The sequence below is a fragment of the Callorhinchus milii genome, unplaced genomic scaffold (genome assembly GCF_018977255.1).
Source record: "Callorhinchus milii isolate IMCB2004 unplaced genomic scaffold, IMCB_Cmil_1.0 Scaffold2, whole genome shotgun sequence".
Taxonomy (NCBI): Eukaryota; Metazoa; Chordata; class Chondrichthyes; order Chimaeriformes; family Callorhinchidae; genus Callorhinchus; species Callorhinchus milii.
In genome coordinates, this window is record NW_024704743.1 from 94,911,638 (window position 1) to 94,926,021 (window position 14,384).

A 14,384-nucleotide genomic window follows, 5' to 3' on the forward strand; every position below is an offset into this window, starting at 1 on the left:
ACATCTCTCCTATATCACTCTATATTCCTTTCTCACTACTGAAGATGTTAGCATATACATATTGGGGAGGACAGGGTTGAGCTTGGTTGCAATGCCAGAACTCACTGTCAAAGTTTGTATAATGGCTATTTGGATAGTACCAGAAGGAGAGTAAAACCGCAGGCCTCAGGAGAGGAGGGGAGAAAATTAGCAAAGCAGAGTAAAACTTGACAGCAGCCTGACTCAGCTCCAGTTGGCCACATAACTTATGCAAATAAAACAAACAAAAAGGAATTAGAAACTTGCTAATAAAATTCACAGACCTCTGTAGTGAGCATTATACTGGTATATGCTGACAATGGGCAGTTAAATAAAATAGAATTAAAGCTGCATGACTCCCACCATTTTTTTATTCCAAGAGTAACTCATTAAAATAATGAGCTTCTGGAAATATTGCAGAAAAAATTGGTTTTGTTCTGAAGATGTAAGATTTTAAAATAATAAAAAGTGATTGTGCTTTATGGATCATTGACCATGTCTGTCCTGGCTGAATGGAAGAAAACATAACTTTACATCAGTTACACGGATAAGAGAGCTTACTGAGGAGAAATGTTTATATGCAGAGGCTGATTCTTCAAGACTTCTGCATTTTGTCTACTAAATCAGCTCTGTTCTCAATATAAAACCAGCATTATGCTTTCTTCTATTAGCTAGAAGACTTAAGTCAATTATTACGTGTATAAAATGCAATTGTTCTAGTTTCAAATTTTCCAAAGAGCTAACTTGTTTTAAAAATGTAATTATTTTAAGAGTTGCAGTCTTATTGAGAGTCATTCTGCACAGAGTCATCCATGTAACAAATTTGCTTACGTGGTCTTAGCACTATTCGCAGCTCAGTGGTTAGAGCACTCGCCTTGCAAGCGAGACCTGGGTTCGATTCCCTACAGGGCGAAACCTTGGGCAAGTTTCCTTACTCCACATTGCCTGATAAAAATCCCTCAAGAAAAAAAACAGAAATAAGATTGGTCACTTCAGTCCACGACTGTTTGTGGGACACTGCTATGCGCAATTGGCTGCCACATTTCGCCCACAAAGTCAGTTCACTTTACGATATATTCTGTGAAGCGCTTTGAGACATCTAGAAGACATGAAAAGCACTATATCAAATGCAAGGATTATTATTATTATTCTACTTTGTTCAGTAGGCTTAGTGAGTTTAGCCCTCAGTACTTATATATAAATGTAATGCAATTTGGGAACTATAATTTAATTTTACATTTATGATACCATGTTATTTATAATTTAAAACTGTATTACATTTATGTGTAAGTGCCCAGGGACAAATCGGTAAATGTGCCTAACGAATAATAGGCTCACCACCAAATAGCTTTTGTACCGATAAGATTCAAAACCAATTTTTTTCAAAATCCCTGTTTACTGTACTTGGATCTAAAAACAACAACAACAACAACAACAACAAGATTCCATTTATAGAGCGCCTTTCACGTCAGTAGGACGTCCCAAGGCGCTGCACAGTTGGGTCATGACCCGAGCAGGGGGGAAATGGTCAGGGTGAGGGGAGGGAAGGGAGGGAGAGAGGAGGGGGGAAATGGTCAGGGTGAGGGGAGGGAAGGGAGGGAGCGAGGAGGAGGAAGAGAGTCGAGAGGGGAGCTGAAGGCTCGGTCAAAGAGAAAGGTTTTGAGACCGGCCTTGAAGGAGGAAAGGGAGGAAGCAAGGCGAAGGCACTGGGGGATGGAGTTCCAGAGCCTCGGGGCTGAGAGGCTGAAGGCCCGACCACTTCTCCAACTGCATCATCTTTGAGTGGCTGTTGAATAAAGCCCTTTGCAGCACACTTTCTCATCAGATTGTAGCTCAGAATCAAGTTCTCATTGGACCCTAAATCTTGTCACATATACTTTTTCTGGTGATGCATAGCAGTGATATTAGAGCGCTTATTAGACACCAGTGTTCTTCACTGAAGTCAAAGTCTGAAAATATTTCGCACAAATACCCAGTCACTACACTTTACATTGAATTCTGTGAAGTGCTTGGGAAGTCTACCTGAAGTAATAATAATAATAATCCTTGCATTTGATATAGCGCTTTTCACGTCTTCTAGACGTCCCAAAGCACTTCACAGAATATACTGTAAAGTGAATTGACTGTATATTTGTGGGCGAACGCAGCAGCCAATTGCGCACAGCAATGTCCCACAAACAGTCATGGATTGAAAATGACCAATTTTATTATTGTTTTTTTTTGGAGGGATTATTATTAGGCGTGTGGACTAAGGAAACTTGCCCAAGGTTTCGCCCTGCCTGGAATTGAACTCAGGTCTCTCACTTGCAAAGCGCGTGCTCGAACCACTGAGCCAAGTAAAAGGTGCTATAAGAAATGGAACGATTATATCATCATGTTTAAATTATAAATAAATGATTTTTTTTTATCTTTTGTCTTGTTTGAATGTTTCCCATAAAATGTAAAGAGTACCTCACAGTGTTTCACTTCGTAACGGGAGCCTGGAGGGAGCTCCATTCTTTTTTTCCTTAGGTTGTTTCAAGATATAGTACTTGAATTTTGATCCTGAGCAAAGTAACATTACTTCAAACTTCTGTCATCTAAAACTGCCAATGTTCCTTTCTCCTGTGAGCCATATGGAGTTCATTCGCTGGTGGTCGATCTGCAATATTTAATCTGGGATGTGAAAACAGATCAACTACACTCACATCCACCAATGAGGTTACCAGGACAATGCCAAGAGTTTTTAAATTACTTTTTAGACCAAGGGGAGAATAAACCCCATTTTCTGGAACTTTGTCTTGTTGACTGATAACTGACTATCATTCTGATGCCAACTCTGAAACGGGATAAATTCGGTCATATTCTGAACGAAGGAGAAAACTACATGAAATATTTATCTGACTAAACATGGGTCCGTTGTTGTTGACAAAGTAGGGCAGAAATACTAGTTTATCCATTTGTGTGCATGCATGTGAGGTTACGAAGCCCACGAGTTAACAGCACAGCATGACTGTGAAATAGCGGTGCAATTGAATGTTTATTTAACAATTTCCAGTGTAAGGTTAGAGATGGGGAGGGAATCAGACACAAGAGTGAAAAATAGAGGGAAAGAGAAACAAGGAAGTGATAAGAGAGACTATGAGAGATAGAGAGAGAGAAAGTTATAGAGGAAGTCAGGAGGTAAGAGAAGGGCTGGCACAGTACGGGCTCTCTAGCAACAGTTATAACTCCCGATGAAAAAGTTTTTGGTTTACATTGAAGTCAATTTTTGTGTGTGTTATGTTCAATTATCTGCATTGTTTCCTTATCCACAATGGGTCTGGTCAAAATTAGTGTGGATAATCAGTTCTTTAATGTCATTTAACATTGTTATCTAAACAATGCTCCCATGCTCTCTGTTCATTTATACCATCCATCCCTGCATTTAGTTGGATATTCTCATTCAGCCTATCCGTATGTATAACTTGGGACTCAACTGACGCCAGAAGTAAGATGCAAATTTTCTCTGCAGTGTTCCATCACTGTATGGAAACTAACATTGCTAATGGTGATAAGTCTAATATTCTTGAGAATTTTTTCCACAAACTTTTCTTGTCTTCCTTGCCAACGGTAATGGTGACTGATGCTTAGGTTATGTGATTCTCTTCACACTCGTAATACAATTTGTAGAAAAATGCATTTAAAACAATAAGAACAGTTATTCTGTAACAGTTTGTTACAAATCTATAACCCATTCAGGTTGTATAATAATAATTCTTGCATCTATTATGTTTTCGAGACATCTCATAGCACTTCACAGGATATAATGTAGAGTGAATTGACTATATATTTTGTGGGCAAAAGATATCTGGTAAAGGTTCTGAAGATATCAGAAACTATAAGCATAAATAGTTTTTGAAAGTCAGCAAATCCTCTAAGATTGTATTGTATTGGAGCACATAATTCATTCCAGTTCTGATGAAGGGTCGTGGACCCGAAACGTTGACTCACTTCGTTTCTCCATAGATGCTGCCTGACCTGCTGAGTGTTCCCAGCTCTCTCTGTTTTTGTTTACAATAATATTGCGCCTTACTTAATTATAGCATGTTAAGAATGGTAATTATTTTGGTTTTAAACAAGTTATGGAATTAGATGGCCTAAAGTGAATTGAATACTGTGTTCCCTCCCACACTTCTATTACCTTCCTACATTTGTGGCAGTTTGTGTATTTGGACTGTGACTATAAATAATTAAGGGTAAAGGATGTCATATGTCTGTGAAAGAATAGCCTTTTTGATTTTAAAATTACAGATTTTTACCAAATGTTCAAATTGTACAGAGCTATGACATAACAGTGCATTGAAGATTCACTAAGGTAAATGACTTGGTAGAAATTGGAACAAAGGACCCATTGGCAACAAATTATGCAAACGAACAACAAAGAATACTTCAAGGCAACTTTTAATTTTAATAAGGGAGTTATGCAAATCAGTACATTCAATTAAGCAGCATGAATTTACATAAAACGTAACATGAGTACTTTATTGTGTTTGTGGTATATTGTTGTGGAAAAATTGGCTGCCAAGTTTGCCTCCAAATACACAATTGCTACACTTTACAATAAATCCTTTGAAACTGTTTGATGATGCAGTGAACTGTATCAAATGCAAAGATTCTAATTACCCCTAACTTGGTGTCATCGACAAATTTTACTACTTTGCAGTCGGTCTGTGAGGGGTCATTAATATAAACTAGGACGAGGAAGCGTCCTGATACTCCTGACCCCTAATACCCATTTTGCCTGAGTTCCCCTAACAACTATGCTCTGCTTCCTTCCCTTCAGCCAATTTCAAATACATATTCATGTCTTACCTTTGTTACCCGGCAACATCAGTTTGTGAATAAGTCTGTCATGTGGTACTTTGTCTAACACCTTTTAGATGTCTAGATATATTATGTCATATGTTTTCCCAGAAACAATATGTGATTTCACCTTCTCAAAAAACTATGAAACCATGCTGGCTTAGGTTATTTGTATGCAATAGGTAATTAGCTTATTTTTTGTACAATCTCCCATTTTCATTCTAAAGATTGATCCCAATTTTTAAAGTCAGTTTAATGGATCTGTATTTGCCACGTATGGGTCTGGAGCATTTTCTGATAATAAAATATGGTTTTACCAATTTGGTGGTAAAACCTTCACAGAAAAGCACCCAGGTGTGCAAAAAATAATCCTTACAATTATGGAGTTGCACCATTGCTGTAAACGTTCACCAGTTATTTAATTGTGTGCAGGTTAAGAGGGGAGTTTAAAACAAGCTATATGAATAACCACTGTTATATCACATAGCGTTGCTAAAATACACAATGATACAGAAAGTTTTTTTTGCTGCTGTGAGCAATGGCACAGCTACAGTACACCTTAGAGCGTCATATAATTTTTGTATTGGTAGATGCAAAGATAACCTAATCATCATGCACTGCATTACTTAGTTGAGGAAACTAAATCGTCTCTGCATTCCAAATGCATTACCTTAGTCTATGCAAGACTGCAGATAATCATTTCAGATGTTCAGAACAACTGAGAAAATGTGTACACTTCACTTTATCCTGTTATGATGGGATTACTAAAATGGATTTTGAGTTAGTCCTGCTAAACATTTTGAGCAGGTCTTCAATACGTGCAGCAAATGTGAGCCCAATCCTTCTCTTTTTTAAATGGAAGCACAGGATGTTTAAAATTATGTTCAACAAATCTCTAATGAAATCATATGAAGACCCATCGCTTCTATTTGTTGTGTGAAGAATGATCCTGAAGCAGTTAACAAACCAGTTGAAGCCTATAATATTCAATGAGTCTGTAAATACAGCTGTTGACTGAGTGGGAGAAAACAGCCCAATTGCAACATCACAAAAAGCCATTTTCTGTGCATAAACCTGCAAGTGCAGGGTTCTATAACACCAACAAATTGCAGTCATAAAACAAAATGGCTGAAAGCTTGTCTGCTGATGGAACGGTCTCAAAGATAATTGTTGATGCAAACAGTTGATACAGATCGAACCTGAGTTATCACACTGAAGTGCCAGTTATTGCAGTGCAAAGTCTTCAAGTAGTTCATCCTCCAGCCAACAATCTTTCAGATTAATTAATGTCACCGCCTTATTGTTTGTGGACTTTGCTGGCACAAATTTCTAGTATATTTACCTGCCATAACCACCAATATACTTAACAGTAATACAACAGTACCTGAGGTTTTTTTGTTTGGTCAGCTGGGTGTCTCTGTCACACGTGGAAACACATGGAAATTTCCCTGTGTCTGAAATTAAACATGTACCCTCTCTCTCTGGAGGAACATGCTCTACTTACCTAATTCTGCAGTGTATTGGCAGGTTTTGCAAGAGTCAAGATTTAGGGTCTCAGAGTGTGTGTTGGGGAACTGCTGGAGTTAAAACGCAGCGAAACCTGTAGAGCCTGCCGTTGAATTCACTGTAGGGCAAGCTTTCTACTGCTTGTCCAGCTAGCACCACCTTATCGGTTAGGGCTTTTGCTTTCAGGGTCAACCGGAGCCAGGATCAAGGTGGAAGGATTTCATGGAAACTCCCTGTGAATCTCTTGGTGACCAGAACACCTTAGTATGAAATGTGTGCAAGTATTGCCGGCATCGTGCTGCTCGCACCAGAATCTCTACCCTTTAAGCGATGACTCTACCAGTTAGATGGCTCAACTATCCTTCTTAGCAGTGCAGCATGTAGAGGTTTTTGATCCTTCATGTGCTGTTTACTAATTGCCAAAGATTCCGATATTCAAGTCAGTCAAGTTGGCAAATTGTCTTGCTTGTGAAAATGATAGCTTTATTCCATTACAAGGACATGTGAAAACATAAAAGATTTGAAAAACTATCCTGAATGCTTGGACTTAAAATAATAGTCCTTATAACATTAAAAAAATTACAATATAAATATCACTGCACTACTGTCTAAGAATAATCAAAATCTTATTTTTAATTAAGACTTTTTACTAAAAAAGGTATAGCGTAACAACACATGAAGATCCTTTTCCTTACTGGCTGTAACGTATTTTCCTATATTTGAACAAAAAATAAGGTTAAAAAATTGTATGCATCATTGGCACCTTGTATGGCATCTTGGAACATGAAGTGTGCTTCTGAAAGGGAACCAATGTACATTACACAAATTGTGAGTACTTGGCTCTGATCTGAGATCTCAGAAGAGCACAGTTGTCACTCGTCAACACGACGTGCATGAGGGTCTTGGGTGGGCTTGAGATGCTTCTTCAGGAGAGAGGAAAAAATTACATTGCCATTTTCCTGATAAACACATTATAACTTTCAGTATTACTGCATTCTGTTTTGTTTACAAAAAGAAGCAGGCTGACAGCACGTTGCACATTATATCCGATATCCTGTGCAATAATTTTTCGAAACCTCAGTTGTCAGTGTCTATCAGCTGTTTGGCTGCTGTTTGAAGGCGTTCAGTCCAGTGATAGAGCAGAGCAGGCAGCTATAATGTCAGGAGGAATTGTGATATCATTGTACCACACAATGGGTCATGTGAAAGGAAAGTATTATGGCGCTGCGTCCCTGATTTAGCAACTTGTTCCTGATCTAACTACAGTGACTTTTAACTGTAGATTTAACCAGATGCTCCTCTTGTCAGTAAATTACCCTTGGCAGACCATCAAGTCTTGTATTCTGCTGGTTTAAAAATGGAGTGACTTCAGTGATGTGAGATTATAAAGGGAAACACTATTATAAGATTATACTGCCAAGACTGTTTACTGATTAGCGAAGATTCAGATATTCAAGTCCATCAAAGTTGCTAAATTTACTGGTGACTAGAGAATCTCCTGAAAAGTCTTATGTAAAATGATTTCAGAGAATAGTTCTCTCACATTCATTCTGGCTTTTGGCTGGACAAGTACTATGGACATACAGTAAATGAGTCCATCTGTAACTGACAAACTCCAATAAACAGCACCATCTTCTGCACTGATCTATTATTACTCAGCACAATCAATCTGACAAATTAGGGCATTCTACATGAAGGCAAAATTTGAAGTAAAGATGTGACTCACAAATGTTTTACAATCTCTAAGCCTCATTGTTTACATTCCCTATTACATGCTGAATGTACTCAGTACAGTGATCTGAACTTTACACAGTTCTTCATTCTGTTGCTCTATGTATCACCATCCATGAAGGTCAACATTTGGAAAGAAATTATAGTTGAAATATAATACGACTTGGTGTAGTAGTTTATTTTGGAATGCTAATTATTTTCTTTTGTTGAAACTGTAAAGGGAAATAATCTGCATGATAAATAATGGTGGGGAGGATAGGGCAGGAAACATGAGACTTTTCACAAAGTTTAATGTGTATGTTCAAATTTAAGATGGTGCACAATCGTGAATATTTTTTAAATTGATCCTAATACAGAAGACAGACCATTGATAAAACCTGCTGCCAAATTAAGGTTGAATTTTCCACAATTCTGTACAATGTTACATTTTAAGATAAAATGGTCTCACGGACTAAGACGAGGTTGAATTTCAGGTCTTATGTCTTTAGGAGAATCCAAATAAACATCGGAACATTGCTACGTGCATATTGGCCGTGATTTGTCTTGACATGAACTTTTTCAGAAAATTGAAGTGCTTTGAAATGTTTTGATGTGATAAGGTGCTGTATCAATTACAAAGATTATTATTAACAATTATTTGTATTCATTGTTTTTCTAGGTTAAACTGATCAACGCCTGTAATAAAAATAATTTCTTAGCTGAAAAATATCGAAGACTACAAAACACTTTTCTAATAGCAAAAACCCTTCTTTTGGAGATCTATGAGGAGAGAATATGCATAGAAGTAACCCTTGAAGATTATAAGCAGGTAATTAGAAAAAAATCTCTTGCAGTTATTCAAGTGGGAGTTGAGTAGAAAGAAAGCATTTGCATGTTTCATTATAAAAAGAGCTATATTGCATGTGTGTTACCAGGCCCACTGGTGCCTTGCCTTGATATAGCAACAGAATAGTCGAAGGAGAAATTGGTTGTTAATTCCTATCCAGTGAGATTCTTCTCAGCTGAGACCAGGTTAGGAATACTTCCTCCTCTTGTTTGTGGTTGGGTCATTATTAACAGTATTAATAATTGACTCGAAGCCGGTAACCTACTGTTTTCTTGGTGAGGGGCTGTTATGACGTAGAAACACTTACATGAGAAAAAGAGAAAGGAATTTCTCCCAGTATCCCAACCAACAATCTCCCCCCCCCCCAAAAAAACGGTCATTTATTCAATGGCTGTTTGTGGGATGATGCCGTGTACAAATTGGTCGACATGTTTGCCCACAACATTCACAGTTACACGACCTTACAAATTATTCTGTGAAGCACTTTTAGATATCTCAAGGATGTGATAAGGCACTATATCAATTGCAAGGATTATTATATCAACATTATTATAAAATTGCAAATAGCTTTTTAACAATATAACATGCAGAGATCCACCCTGACAAATATGTCAAACTGAAAGCACAAGTAAAGCTCATTCGTATGAAGATACAACAACAACAAAATTATGCCTTTCATGTTGTGAGGACATGCCAAGGCGCTGGAGAATCAGTGTTTCGGACCCGAGCTGGGGGTCGGGATCGGGGAAGGTGGAGGGCAGTGAGGGAACGAGGGTGACCAAAGGCAGGGTTGAAGAGGAGGGTCTTGAGACGGATTTTGATGGAGGCAAGGAAGGGGGAGAGGTGGAGTGACTGGGGGTTGGAATTCCAGAGGGTGGTGGTAGAGTGGCTGAAGGCCCGCCCACCAATGTTGGAGCGCGCGAGGTGGGGACGTGAAGCAGACCTGAGATTGCTGAGTGGAGGGAGCAGGCAGGTTGGTACAGGATTAGCAGGTCGCAGAGGTAGGGGGTAGCAAGGCTTTAGAGAGCTGTGAAAGTGAGGACCAGGATCTTGAACTGTATCGTCTGTGTGATATGAAGCCAGTGGAATCGGACGAGGGTGGGGGTGATAGGGTCACAGAGCCTAGTGCAGGAAAGGACACGGACTGCAGAGTTCTGGATGATCTGCGGCCTACGGAGGGAGGAGTTGGGGAGGCCGATAAGCAGGGAGTTTGTGTAGTCGAGCCTGGATGTTATGAATGCGTGTATGAGGGTCTCGGCGGTCTGCAGTGTGAGACAGTGTTGGAGCTGGGCGATGTTGTGGAGGTGGGGAAAGGCGGAGCGGGTCATGGCATGGATGTGGAGTATGAAGGATAGTTTAAGGTCGAACAGGATACCGAGGTTCAGTATTGGCTCCGTGAGATGCAGAATGCATCCATGGAGGGAGATGCTGTCAGTACTTGAGGTGCGGAGGCACTGATGGGGGCCAAGCAGGAGTGCCTCGGTCTTGTTGACATTCAACTGCAGGAAGTTAGCTCTCATCCAGGACTTGATGACCAACACGTAGTCTGTGAGGACAGTAGTAGTCCTGGAATCGAGGGTGGAGACAGAGAGGTCGAGTTTGGTGTCATGTGGAAATTGACCCCATGTTTGCAGATGATGTCACAGATATTGATATTGGGAGTACTTAGATATTGAAAAGGAGAGAGCCAAGGACAGAGCCCTCAGGGACACCATAGGTGACAGTGCGGGGGCTGGAGAAGAAGCTGTTAGGGGTGACAAAGTGGGCACGGTGGGAGAGGTAGGATTCGAACCAGACAAGGGCAGGCCCATCAAATTTGAGCTGAGAGCAGAGGCGGTGTATGAAGTTAGAGTGGTCAACAGTGTCAAAGGCAGCAGATAGGTCAAGGAGGACAAGGAGGCAGAGAGAGCCCTGGTTGCAGATGTTCAGAATATCGTTAGTAACTTTGACCGGTTTCAAAAGTACGGCTGTGGGAAATATGGAAACCCGACTGGAGGCGTTCAGAGAGGTAATGGCAGGAGAGGAAAGAAGGAAGCTGGGACGCAACGACTCATATAATAATAATCCTTGCATTTGATATAGCGCTTTTCACGTCTTCTCGACGTCTCAACGCGCTTCACAGAATAGACTGTAAAGTGAATTGACTGTATATTTGTGGGCGAACCGTGGCAGCCAATTGTGCACAGCAGTGCCCACAAACAGTTGTGGATTGAAAATGACCAATTTATTATTGTTCAGTTTTGGAGGGATTATCAGGGCCTTGGAGAGAAATGGGAAGTTGGAGAAGGGGCGATAGCTGGAGAGTAGAGATGGGTCCAGGAAAGGTTATTTGAGCATGGTAGTGATGACTTTGAACGCCTCCAGTCAGGTTTTCATACTTCCCACAGCCGTACTTTTGAAACTGGTCAAAGTTACTTTGTTTTTAGGGAGGTGGGAACAGTGCCAGTGGGTAAGGAAAGGTTGATAATGTTGGTTAAAAGAGAGGCCACGAGGTGGATCTGGGAGGTGAGGAGAGGGGTTGGGAAGGGGTCGAGGGAGCCAATGGTGGGCTTCATTTTAGAAATGATGGAGGTGAGGGAGGAGGGGGAGACAGGGTCAAAGGTGTTTAGGGAGGGATGGGTGGGGGCCATGCCATGAGGAGGAGGTGGCGAGTGGGTAGCGGTGGACGGGGGAGAGGTAGACGAACGAATCCCCTCGATTTTGGATTCGGGCAAGTCCAACATCTCCTCGCAGTTGGAATTGGAGGAGAGGAACGGTGAGACACGGGAAGGTGGACAGAGGAGGCAGTTAGTGATGGAGAAGAGGAGTCTGATATTGATCAAGAGGAGATACAGGATAAATTGCACACTTATTGTTTATATTAATAAAAATAATTTGCATTCATATAGCACCTTTCATACATAAACGTTCTAAAACATTTTACAAAAGATAATTGATTGGAAATGAAAGTGAATATTGCTATTGGCAAAAGTGATACTCAATCTACACCAGCAACATCCCATAAATCACAATGAGATCAGTAATTCAGTTGAATCTGGGGGTAAGATAAGGTGATGAGGAGGAGAAGGTAAGGCAGGATAATCAGGAGGTAAACACTGTATCGGTTTAAAATTGCAATGGCGGGTGGTTCCTTTACATCCACCTGAATCACAAGGCAGACAGAGCTTAATAACAATATCAAAACTATTTGTGGTGATTCTTTAATAAAGTTCAACGAACAACAATTAAATCTCAAAATGATTTGAAAGGAAATGTGTGCCCAAGGTATTCTACTCTCTATGGCAGTTTTCAAAAATTGTTCATTGCTTACGTGCAAGAAGATCATCAATCCAGCTGTGGAGTGGAGTGAGATCGTTTGGCAGAAAGAAAAGGCCAGTTTTTAAAATTAATCAAAGGGATATACAGGTGACAGTGAAGACCTTGTTGTCGATCTGTTAAAAGCCAGTGGAGCCTGACAAGGACTGGGGAGACTTCAGTAAGCCAGAGGTTCTAGATAGGCCCAAGAGGGCTAAAAAGCAATAAATCTTTCAAGGTGAACTATACTCCCAAAATAGTTAGATAGAGAAGGGAGATTTGTGAAGCACAGACAGATACCCAATGAACACTTGAATAGATCTGACAGACAAGAAGCAAGTAAACGTGGTTCCCATATTTAAAAAAGGGGCAACTTTGTCAATTGCGAACTTGTTAGAAGTGTGTCAATAACTGAGTCAATAATCAGAAGCAAATGGAAGATTGTACAAAAATAACCTAATAAATAACAGCCAAAAAGGAGTAGATTTTGCCAAGCCAATCTCAGATTTTTTTTTGAGACAATCACTTTCCAATTGACATGGAAAGCTGTATGACACAGTAAACTTTATAAAGATAGTAAATTTTCAAAGATCTCTTGTTAAATCCCCCTATAAGAATTTCATTACAATGTAGAGTTAGCGGATATGGATTAGTAATTGGCTATCGGGAAGAAAACAGAGGGACAATGTAAAGGGAGCTAGGTTGAAATATGGAAGGTATTAAATAGGATTCCTTGGGAGTCCATGTTGTGAGTTCTTTTTACTGGCTTTAACAAAAACATAATAAGAATCTTATTAAGATTAATAATTGCATTAGCAATTAATCTAATGCCTTTGATCTTGTCAATAATAATAATCCTTGCATTTGATATAGCGCTTTTCACGTCGGGAGGACGCCACAAAGCGCTTCACAGAACACACTGTAAAGTGAATTGACTGTATATTTGTGGGCGAACGCGGCAGCCAATTGCGCACAGCAATGTCCCACAAACAGTCGTAGATTGAAAATGACCAATTTATTATTGTTTTTGGTTTTGGAGGAATTATTTGCATCTCAAAACACTTCACTGTATTTTGTAGACAAACATGGCATCCAATTTGGACACAACAATGTCCTACAAACAGTCATAAATTGAATGGCCCATTTTATTTCGGAGATTATTGCCAAGCCAGGACAACAGGAGAAACTCCCTTCTCTTAACCAGTATATAGGCATTTTATCTCTGATTTTAACTTTGGTTTGGGATAGGAAAGCTTAGATAAATGCTAAACGCAGATGGAATTGTCCATTACCTTGATCTCCCAACATTCCCATCCTGTTTTCTCTACAATGTTGTTAAAACTAGCACCCAGGAATTTCAGACACTAGATTCTGTGATCTTAATGAGCTGAAACTGATAGCAGGACATTTTTAAAAAAAAATAGCTGATTGGCATAACACTTTTTGTGGGGTTTAATTGTTTTGCTCATGGAGTATTTTAATGAGAAACAAAGATCAGTTGTTATCACCAAACCCCTGGATTGCAATGTTGTATGTTACATTATGTTGAAGCTCACAGTTCTAATAGTTTTATATCTGTTTTAACTGAATAATATGCAAGATGTTTTAAGCAGCAATTGTTTAAATGGTGAATCGTGTATGCTGTTTTCTAAATGTCGGCAATAAGCTACTCCAGCACCAAGAAAAACTACCTCTGGCCTCAGCCACTACATTGACAGCAAATGTCTGAAGGCACTGAACCAGGGAAACATAAAAACCAAACCAAAAAATTCTGATCCTATTACATTTACATTTATTACACTAAATTGTTTTGCTTTGCTAATATTGCCTTTTGTCACTTTCAAAATCAAATGTGCCTTTCTTTATTATAAGCAAAAAGCAATCATATTACTTTAAAATACATAAGCTGCCTTGTGTTGCGTGCTAATTTGAATAATCAGCTTTTGTCACCAGCTACATTTGCTCGAAAAGCATATGAGAAATTTGACAAAATGTACTTTCGATGAATTTCTCAGAGTAAATGTTTGTACTAAAATACACATCGGTGAGCACTGCACTGACAGAAGAGCTGGCGGATGTGGCAGTAGTAATCGAAGGTGCTAAGCCAGCTGTCTCGCTCTGTTTGCTTGCTCACTGCTTTGGGCATATTGCCAACCTCATTGCAAATAACTGCATTAGTCAAGTG

At 39.6% G+C, this 14,384-nt stretch overlaps 1 protein-coding gene across 1 annotated transcript in view; it reads left to right on the plus strand.

The window, feature by feature from the left end:
• LOC103175158 (nuclear matrix constituent protein 1) overlaps window positions 1-14,384 on the plus strand; it is a 105,495-nt gene that overhangs the window by 62,240 nt on the left and 28,871 nt on the right. Inside the window, exon 15 of the mRNA XM_007887969.2 lies at window positions 8,738-8,887. Within this exon, the coding sequence (XP_007886160.2) occupies window positions 8,738-8,887 (150 nt within the window). The remainder of the gene's footprint in view (window positions 1-8,737; window positions 8,888-14,384) is intronic.